At 39.0% G+C, this 10,581-nt stretch overlaps 1 protein-coding gene across 1 annotated transcript; it reads right to left on the reverse strand.

Annotated features, from left to right (window-relative positions):
* Positions 1-685: 685 nt before the first annotated feature.
* LOC124269617 (monocarboxylate transporter 12-like) lies at positions 686-1,684 on the reverse strand. The gene has a single exon (XM_046704646.1). It carries the CDS (start codon positions 1,682-1,684, stop codon positions 686-688), a length of 999 nt encoding a protein of 332 aa, XP_046560602.1.
* Positions 1,685-10,581: the final 8,897 nt, after the last annotated feature.

A 10,581-nucleotide genomic window follows, 5' to 3' on the forward strand; every position in this document is an offset into this window, starting at 1 on the left:
ACGTTTAAATGTATGTATATTAAATATAGTTCAAGCAATCGATGAATGATGGTGATTTTACATATGATGGTGGTTTTATACATATGATATATAATTAATGAATGAATGAGTTTAGTTTTACGCCGCACTCGGCATTATTCCAGCTATAGGGCGGCGGTCTGTAAATAATCGAGTCTGGACCTGACAATCCAGTGATTGACAGCATGAACATCGATCTACGCAACTGGGATACGATGACATGTATCAACCAAGTTAGCGAGCCTGACCAGGCGATCCCGTTAGTCCCCTTACGACAAGCATGGGTTACTGAAGCTCAATTCTAATCCGGATCTTCACGGGTCATATGATATATACATTCCATATCACACATATCAAGGTGTATAGCAACAGTATAGCTATTACTAACAATAGGATCATGGAAGAACCAGTTGTCAAAGATGTCGGTTCGTGGGTCATCAGGACCACAAAATTGCTACTGTGCTTCAGAACAGATATTCAGCCAAAATATTGTTTAAACCCGAGTAAACTGCAAGAAAGGATAAAAATATATGGATGAACAACTTTATTATTTCAAGAAGTTATTCACCCATATATTATGATCCTTCCTTACTGCTCCAATTTCTAAACCCCAGTCAAATAAGTCAGTTAACTGCGCTGAAGTTTTAAACAAAAGAAAGAAAAACACTTAAAAAACATTGATCTTACCGATGATGGGATGTGTGACTGATACAGCAAGTCCATAGAACACGGAAACAAACCCGAGAACTTTCGGCATGTTGTCAAGTCCCATGAAGTCTATTATGGCCACGGGCATCAGACAGTGGAAGAAACTACCAAAGAGTCCAACTATGACAGAATACACAACTAAAAGTATATATGTGTTGTAATAAGAGGCAAACATAGTGGCTGTACCAGATATGAGTACACCAATGGCCATTAAATGGTTTACTTTTAAGTATTTGAGGTCTGCAATAAATCCTACTGCAAGTCTACTGAAGAAGTCAAGCACGCCTGAAATAGTTAGAAGAAGAGCTGCCTCTGCTTGCGGAAAACCCTTCTCGACTACGAAGGCGGGAAGGTATGCTAGCACCAATTTGAAAATAATTCCAAAACTTGCTATGGTAACAAACATCAGAAACTTTGCCTGCTTGAACAACGAAAAATCAAATGATGACAAGGCACGCTTTAGGCACATGCCTACACCTTTGCGTTCTTTTGACTCTTTGTTGTTCCCAGAGGATGATTCAAGATGTGACTCCTGGCTGCTCCGTGATTTGGGTGCCATGCCTTCATGGAAATTTTGATGATGTTTTGCTTTTTCTGCAATCACTGGACGGAATGTCAAGACGTCGTCTCTCATTGCATCCGCACCATTCTCACACTCTTCACCAGTGCTTTCCTGGTCTCGCGCTTTCCTTTCATTCATGACAGATTTCAATCCTGCTGCAGTCTTACGGAATGAACTTAATGGCCTAAACAATGCCCCTCCGACCCACATGTTCATTGTCAGCCCTGTTAGGATCAACATACTTCCCCGGACACCATATTCATCCAGTAGGAAGTTTACTACAGGTGGGAATATACTGTTTCCCAAACTGTTTCCAGATAGGGCCACTGCTGTGGCAATACCTCTTCTCTTCTTGAAGTACTTTCCAATCAGCACCAGTGCTGGGCCACCGACCATTGAATGGCCTAGACCTGTCAAGGAAAGTATTACCTCATCATACATAACCTTTACTCGCTTAATACTGTCGTAATTGTTCAGAGAATAAGTATGCGTTTGCTGACATCACAACTTTGTCAAAGTTACAAAGTACATATACTATTCACAGTTTGCTAAGGATCACTAAAATTCGCAACTTTACTTCAACGCAGATTTATAATTTGAAACTGTATCCATTTAATCTGGATACATAATGATATGGTAACACATCTCCAGGAAAACAGCTACTTTAAGCTAACCGTATGCACTTGATACTTGTGTAACCATAAACATGGTTTGTATGGCACCAATCAAACATTTTGCAAATCATGGCACGGGTCATTGACAAGTACACAACACCTGTCAATAGCAGGTATGGGATCCACAAGATGCAGTAACATACTGAAAACTTCGATCCCTGCTTACAATAGGCTAAGATATTTAAACCAAACTTTTCCCCCCATCATAGTTTTCTGTTGAATCAATGATTTTATCCTTAGCAAGGTGTGAATAGTATATATTTCATCAATGCAACTAATGCAGCTATAGCACCAGTAAATCATACAAGTAAATCCCATCAAAATGCAGTAAGTATCGGAATTGAAAATTGTTTGGTTTGATTCTGTCATAGCGGAATTTGAGCACGTGAACAACATTTCCAAGCTTAGGCTTTATCAATATTGAGTGACTACACACGATATGTACCGATGGCAGACAAAGTAATCCATATTTTATCATTCCAAGAGTAGAGAATGGGATTCCTTGTACTTTGTTATGAAAACACACCAAACTATCCCCCCTAATCAGATACGCAAATTAATGTTATGATACATCTGTACGTCAAAGACCTGCTCTCTAGAGAGCTTATTAACTTAAGGTTTAAGGCATGCAGACTTTGATGTAAGCTGGATCTCTGATTACCAAACCATGAGAAAATATACTATCTCTGTGAAGCCCATCTTGCAACCCAAGGATGTTTATACCCATAGCATGACTGACCCTCCCACAAAGGGAACCTTGCTTGATACTGTGTATTCCTTTGGCATCCGCCATATGCAACAAGAAACGACTCTCATCGGAAAGTGAGCCCTTAAGCCATTTTCCAATGTTCCAGCGAACACGTCGATTTTACCAGGCAAGTTTGTGAGCTGGAGACAGCTTTATACGTTAGATTGGTCTTCGAGCCCTCCATCTTCAAGCTTTCCAAGGATTCCCGACTGTCCCTTTAGGAAACGGTTCTCACATGAACGGGGCCTGACAAGTCTCAACTATCCTCTCTCATTGTTGTCTTACGGAGTCTGGTAGACCTTGGAAGATCTGTTACATCATTGGTAGCACTGTGTTTCTTCAAGAGCTTATATAATCTTTGATAATTCCGCTATTGCGCGAAAATTCAAATTATTAGAACATCTTTAATACAGGAATAAGCTTGCGTACTTATGAAAGATAACCTATTTCAAAACATGGTAAATTTATGTACTGCTTGTGAATACAATTCATGTCCAAGAAATTCCCAAATGAAACTGTAATGTGTATCAAGATGCCTATCTTCAGACACCTAAAGCCTATTATTATTACCCGGTGTATGTTATGTGATTTGATATTTTGTAGATAATATACCCACCAACAAGAATGCTGTGTGTACAGATGAGGTAGGTCATACTGGTGGGGAACACTGCTGTCAGCATCCCCAAGGATGATATTGTTCCGCCAAGAAGTACGGTTTTTCTTTCCCCAAGCAGTTGTAGAATCACATTCATGGTAAAGAGCGCTGCAAACACAATGTGACCACAAGCGAATGCTTACAAATGTATTTTCCATCCCGTGTAAGATGTGTTCTGTTAAACAATGTTCGCTTACGTCAACAGCATCGGCGCGAGCAGATATACAAGAACATATAACATTCTTTCTGTAAAGTTTTGTTGAAATATTTGACATGAGATAGTTTTAGCTTGTTTTAGATTACTTTTCTTTATTACTCACAACCCAGGCTGTATGATGCTGACATCACACCCATGAATAATGTTGTTTTTAGAGCAGATGCCTCGAATTCATTCACGTATTCTACGAAGAATAGGCCTTTAGCTTGTCCATATCCGACCATCAAAATGACATTCAGGAAACTACCTGGAAAAGTCAGCATTCATCAGATACGACTTCGACGACATAATGAAATCGATTGGAATATTATGGATGACATGTCAGCTATTAATAACAATGTAAGTGATAACAGACACCCCGTATTAGAAAAACGACAATTGTACAACATACATATATACTCAACAAAGTTAGAAACTTGACACCCAAATTATGTTTCGAAGTTTCTTCTTGTGCAACTCGTGGGCTGCTTATAAGTATACTTGGCGACAGACGTGAAGCGTGAAGAAGCGCGGCAAACAGCGAGTCATGTTATAACCTTAGGGTACTAGAATGTAACCATACATACATTGCTTGCAAGTTTAATCGAAAAGCATGTGTGTCGCAAATCAAAAAATGTAGCATGAGCGTGGCATGAGTAGGTTTGTTTGCTAGACAATCTGTTGTAGCCCTTGCAGGAGTCCCGGGTTGCAATAATTGTTTTGTCCGACTATATCCCGTTTGAGAAACATACGGGCACCGTTGTAGATCGCTCAATGTGAGAAGAAGATCACCATCTCCACAACAGGTATTTGTCAGAGTCCGCATCAGACCATCTGGAATGGTCTGATGCACCTCAGGTATTGGAGCCACACGACCATAAACAGGACCTATCCTGACGCAATGTGCTCATTAGCAACGTTTGCGACAGATCCACCCGGTATGCCAGGTTGAAACTGCACGTTTTGCTGATTGCAGAATACAGTGGGAAGGGGTGTCATTATATTCCAAACAAAGTTACCGCAATCCACATTCCATCGTCTGTATTGTAACCCTGATGGAAGCTGTATGATACATATCTAGTTTAATAATAGTTGTACATTGTATATGAAATTCAATTTAACAAGTGTCATGTTTGTAACGTAGCTATGTGACTATATATATTCACGTACCTATACACCTCTCTGTCATTCATAGATTTGGTAGCGTGTTGTAAGCTTGCCACAATGCCGCTATAAACGATATTTCGGTCATATTATGGCTTAACTTATTTGTCTGTTTTCTGTCTGTCTGTTATGGATCTGAGCTTAGTGAAGATCTGGGCCCCGTTTCACAAAGCTCTTGTAGCGCTGCGACTATCGTAAGTCATTGTTACAGTATAGGAGGTAGGGATGCTACGAGGAAAGTTACGAGATCTTAGGCTTACTAGAGCTTTGTGAAACGGGTCCCAGGGTAGGTGTATTATTAAGTAGCCTATGCATACAGAAAGAGGCGACTTGCGGGTCAGACTCGTTGATCTGGTCCATGCATGTCATTGCATTCCTATTGCGTAGATCGATGTTTATGGTGCCATTCACTGGATTGTATGGCCCATGCTCATTTACAGACCACGGTCATATAGCCGGAATATTACCCATTGTGGCGTTAAACAGCCACCAAACAAATCAGCACAGGCACTCGCGACACCCTTGGCCGCCTGGAAAAAAATATAATTGCTGGTTTCATCTGAGCATCAACATAAATTGTCATTGACAGACTTAAGAAAAGCATCCAGCATAAAAAACCAAAACCAAAATACCAGCGCCTTGAGCATGCACTAGTGCGTGGATATGTGCGCTATGTAAATATGCAATAATAATAATAAAGTGTAGGCTATTCTGCAAAATAGAAGGCAAGTTGGTCACCTGCTAGAACAACCCAAGCCCATCCACGGTCTATGGGCAGACCATCATCCTGTTCTTGTGGCTGATTGTCTAACTCTCCTCCATCCTCATCGTCCTTCAGGAGCTTTTTGGCAACATCTCCATCTCCGTTCGAGCTGACTACAGTTACGGCACACAACTCCGCTTCATCACTTGCTGCTTGTCCAGGTTTCGACGTGGGCATTCTGCTGTTGCCTACATCGGATGGTATACGTAGAATTATTCTCGATGGTTGTCACGCCTAAAAGCTGGGTGAAGTGTGCGTAAAGTAGGTCACAATTATATTTGAACAATATTTCTGTTACATCCTAGTGCGTTCGCTCTCTACATTATGGAAGTGTTCTAGGTTATTTGCCAAAGGTCATGGTTACATATCAAAGAGTACAGAGTGCGAATGTGCAATGAAAACTATCTCACTAATACCTGACATATATCTAAATGTGTGTCTTTGGTAATTACGTTTCATCATAGCATCTTCATATAAAGTTAGTCATAAACTTTAAGGGGACGTACGAACATAGCAATGCTTCAAATTTATTACAAATGGCTATTCATGTTTACAGTGAGACAGACATTACAAAATCTCTCATTTTCATTTTCTCCCATACGTTTGCTAGTGTATATTGTTAGTTTTTAAGAGAACGTCTCTGACATTTGGCTAATTTATAAAATTCTGCCAAATTACAATCCACAGACATATAGTGGATGATATATTCTAGATAGCCAAATTATGGAATCATTACTTTCCATTTGTCTCATATTGTATCATTTTTGCCACAATAATCATATATTTTTTTCAATATTATACAACAATATTTAATAGTCCTTTAAAGATATAAATATACACATGAACACAGATGGGTAAATTAATTCAAAGCAAAACTTTAAAAGGTGCTGAATGTACAACTTCTATGTTCTTAACAACACTAAGTCCCCATATTTCTACACTGTAAGATAACAAATAGAAATAGCAATGATATCTGGAATTCCAGGGGATAACTAATAACTTAATGCTTAACATTAGAAATAATCAAAATATACCAAAAATACCTTAGCCTGCAAACATATTATTTTCTATCCTTTGCCCCTACCACTGAGTCACCGAATAAGATACCAACATATTTATGACAGGAAGCGCAATCTTTTTGGTCGCCATATTGGAACAACTTTGCATGTTTCGATCATCTCCCGCCATCTTTGAAAACTATGACACGATGATTTTTAGCCATCATGCTGTGTTCGAAGTTAAGCCTTTAATACATGGCGTCTCTCCTGTACACCAAAATTACGCAAAATATTATTCAGAAAAGGGAAATAGAAGTGGGCTTAGGATACACCTTTGACAACACCTATTGCAGATTCAATGCATTAAAATATTACTATTAAGCTTGATGTACGCTGTAAGACTTGCAGAGAGACCTTGGATTGATTTGAACATGTTACAACTGACCTGTAATATAATGAAATGTACTACATTTTGCCTCAATGACGACGAGAAACATTTTATTATGTTTTTAGCGAAACAAGGATACCATTTCATTCTCTTTTAAAACAGGTCTCAAGACATACAAGTACTTTCAAAGTCATCAAATGTATTGCAGTTAGCGTTGTTGACACATATAAATATATTATTTTGTGTTCAAAATAGAATTGATAAATTATTTATGATGTTAACATATCACGCATATATCACGCATGAAAAGTGTGTCTTCATCTTGCACCGATTCAACAGATTAACTTTCTTATCCATAAGAGACAACACAAGTGACCAACAAAGATAGTCTTGTCATTGAGTGCAAGTATTATGAGAAATAATTCTTCATTAATCGTTCCCTATTACATGGATCCACTGTGCACATTATGATCTTGCTGTTGTTACCTTCAATGAGGTGTTTTCTTTATGATACTCACTAACGTTGTTTCGAATCGGTATTGTGTTGAGCTCAGAGCCTATATACATCGAAGTCAATATGAGTCTAAAGAACATAAATCATTACCATAGGATTACACGATGTTATTACAATGACATTTCATGTAATGTTATAAAATAACAATGTCATACATAAGTTTGTATAACGCGTCAGCATCCTCAACGATATATCGAGTGTATAGATGTAACCCAGCCTTCAAAATGTCGCACATATTTCATAAGAATCACTAAGAAATGGTTCTCTGAGAATGAAATCAAATGATTTAAGTCCATATCTCTAGATATAACGTATTATTAAATAAAACACGTAACATCGGTTCAACGATGCGAACAGAATGCAAATACACGTTTGACTCTCTTACTAACATTTGTACAACTCAAACATACCTTAAGCTGACCTGTATCAGTCAACGTAGTTCACCTCCTCTGCTGAATGTAAAGTGACAAAGCTATCACAGATGACCCACATATTACCAATGAAAACCGAGATTCTGAACATGCGTTCTGTCTTTTATCAGATTTGATGATTTTGTTCTCTGTAGGTATCAACGTGTCATCTTCGTGATACTAACCCCAGACAGTGGAGTTAAGATTTACGGTGTATGAAAACACCCATACAAATACACTCATTTGTTTTACACCCGTGTACAGACGAAGAGAAAACAAAGAGAAAAGGACAATGGCTTACTTCATCCAGTTTCTATGAAGACAATGACTACCCAGTTAAATACACTGTTAGCAAAATATTATGCAACCGACTGAAAATAGCTTTCTTTCTTTAGCTTATTTTCTCAGCAATATATATGGCTTCTGTCTGTAAGTAAATCGTGTCTGGACAGGACAATCGAGAGACTGACTATATGCGCATCGATCCCCGCAGTGGGGTACGATGAAACCCAAGCCTGATAGCGTTAATCGCCTTTTACGACAATCATGGATCATATAAGACCATCTTCAACCCGATCTTAACTGGTCTGAAAATAAGGGGACTTAGTAGTAATGATGTAATGATCATATATGTCCATAAATCATTATGTACGAGTAGACCATTATCTGGAGTGTCCACCATGTTGGGTGATACGTGTCCGACAATGATGCCATACTGTTGATGACACTGCGTACGGTTACGATTAGTATTGCCCACCATTGCGCCTGACGTGTAGTACCGATATTTGGCGTACATCCTTCGCCCGACAACTTCCGCAGATGCTGTATTGAGGACAAATCACCGGGCCAGCGGTCCAAGGTATGTATGCCTTCTCGTAGGATACAATCAGTCGGCCAAACCACCATATGCATGTTCACTGGCATTGTCAACTTGGAGTTACAAACCTCTTTTCAAAAAGAGGTAACATGTCATGAGTGGTGTTGCCCCAATCGTGCCACTAAGTATCAAATCGATAATGGTCAATAATTGTTACCCTGGCATACCGATTCCTTCTGCTAACAGCCCCATCTGCACTTTGTGAATCGGAGGTGAAACCTTGTCTCTGAACTCACTCACTCACTCACTTACCAGACTTCGGCTTTGATGTGATTAGATCAAACCCAAAGTCATGGCATAAGGTACATCTAAACGATAAATGCATTCGCTCCATTGTTCTATTATCATATCTATAATACCTATGCACGTACAATGAACTTTCATATCGTTTTATGCGTTGCCTCAAAACTTCAGTGACACACTGCTTTAAAAAGTGATTTTATTAAATATCATGCAATTTGCAACACTACTACATCAGTGGGTAAAGTGTGAGGCACTAAACAAATCGACTTTATATTTTTTCGCCTCAAGACGGGCTGACACAGCCGAGATACACTGACAAGGTCACCCTGCTGTCCTTCACCTTCATTCGCTGTTTCTAACATTTCACATACCCGTGCAGGCTGAAGTGGAAAATCCGAGCCTCCTCGTACACCTGACCTACATCGCGCGATATGTTATCTGCCTTGCTATTTGATCGCGAGAATGTTAGGACTTCCATTGCTTTCTCTTCAACGTGTCTGCTATCAGATAGGCCGGTTGAGTACAATTGGCACTGTAGAGTTGCGGCCCTTGTCTGTTCAAGTATCCGTTGATCAAGGTATCAAATCGACTTTTCCCACCAATACACACATATTATGCAAATAACTCAAATACTGTGCACTCAGTTAAAAGCTGGGTTTTCAGATGTACGACTACAAATCATTGCAATATTGCTGCAATTCATAAGCAATGTATAATAAATCGTCCGTTCACTCAAAATCCCATTCACCGTTTCTTATATTTCTTCAGTGACTGACATCATGTCTTAACGATTGATATTTGTCTTCTCACTTCATGTTGTAGACTTAATATAAGCGTGTATCCGTATGTCGTATCATATGTTAGGAAAACAGCTCATGTTATTCCTTTATATCCCAATCACAATATCAGTTATACAGAAACACATTCAGCTAATAATATATACATATGGATGCTTCTATATCGATTAAATGAAGGTCTGTTATGCTGCCTTAGTTATGTGATAGATTAGAAGAAAAAAATAAGCCAACTTCCATATACGCGTATTTCAGGAATAAATAGTTCACGTGTCTTTGAAATGCAAACTAAAATGCATACTGTTTCATTTGGCAAGTTGCCGTGGTTGCCATGTCGTCTAATCTGACCACCCGACCCCGTTAATTGCCTTTATCAAGACGCATGCAAGTTCAAACACTTTTCATAAAGTTGGAGGATCACATTCGTATCTACTGGTCCGATATTTAAAAACAAAATTTTACAGCCTCGACATGTCAATATTTATGCACAATGATCCCGTCATATCCAGTATGTTCCATTAAACGCACACGGTAACTGGGTGTAAATGTCCAAATGATATGAGTTAACATACGAGAAAAAAACCATAATCAATCTACGCATCTACGTAAGACATGATATATCTGGGATTACACGTTCTCAGAGTGTAGTATTTTTGTTGGGTTAAGTCCCATCACAGACACAGAGTAGGAGTCTATCAAGTAGAAACTAAGTTGTTTAGACGGCTGACTTTGTGTGCTGGCGAGTAGGTGCCTGACTCTGAGGATGTGAGATTGAATCACGGATGGGACTCAACCCAACAAAAGTACTAGAATCTGTACTTTACTGAGAAAGTGTAATCCCATATATAACAGGGCCCCGTTCCTCAAAG

This window comes from Haliotis rubra, unplaced genomic scaffold (genome assembly GCF_003918875.1).
Source record: "Haliotis rubra isolate DU_JTF1 unplaced genomic scaffold, ASM391887v1 Scf146, whole genome shotgun sequence".
Classification (NCBI taxonomy): domain Eukaryota; kingdom Metazoa; phylum Mollusca; class Gastropoda; order Lepetellida; family Haliotidae; genus Haliotis; species Haliotis rubra.

Coding starts and splice junctions, on each gene's coding strand:
- LOC124269617 (XM_046704646.1), bottom strand. CDS start 1,684: ATGGTCGGTGGCCCAGCACTGGTGCTGATTGGAAAGTACTTCAAGAAG.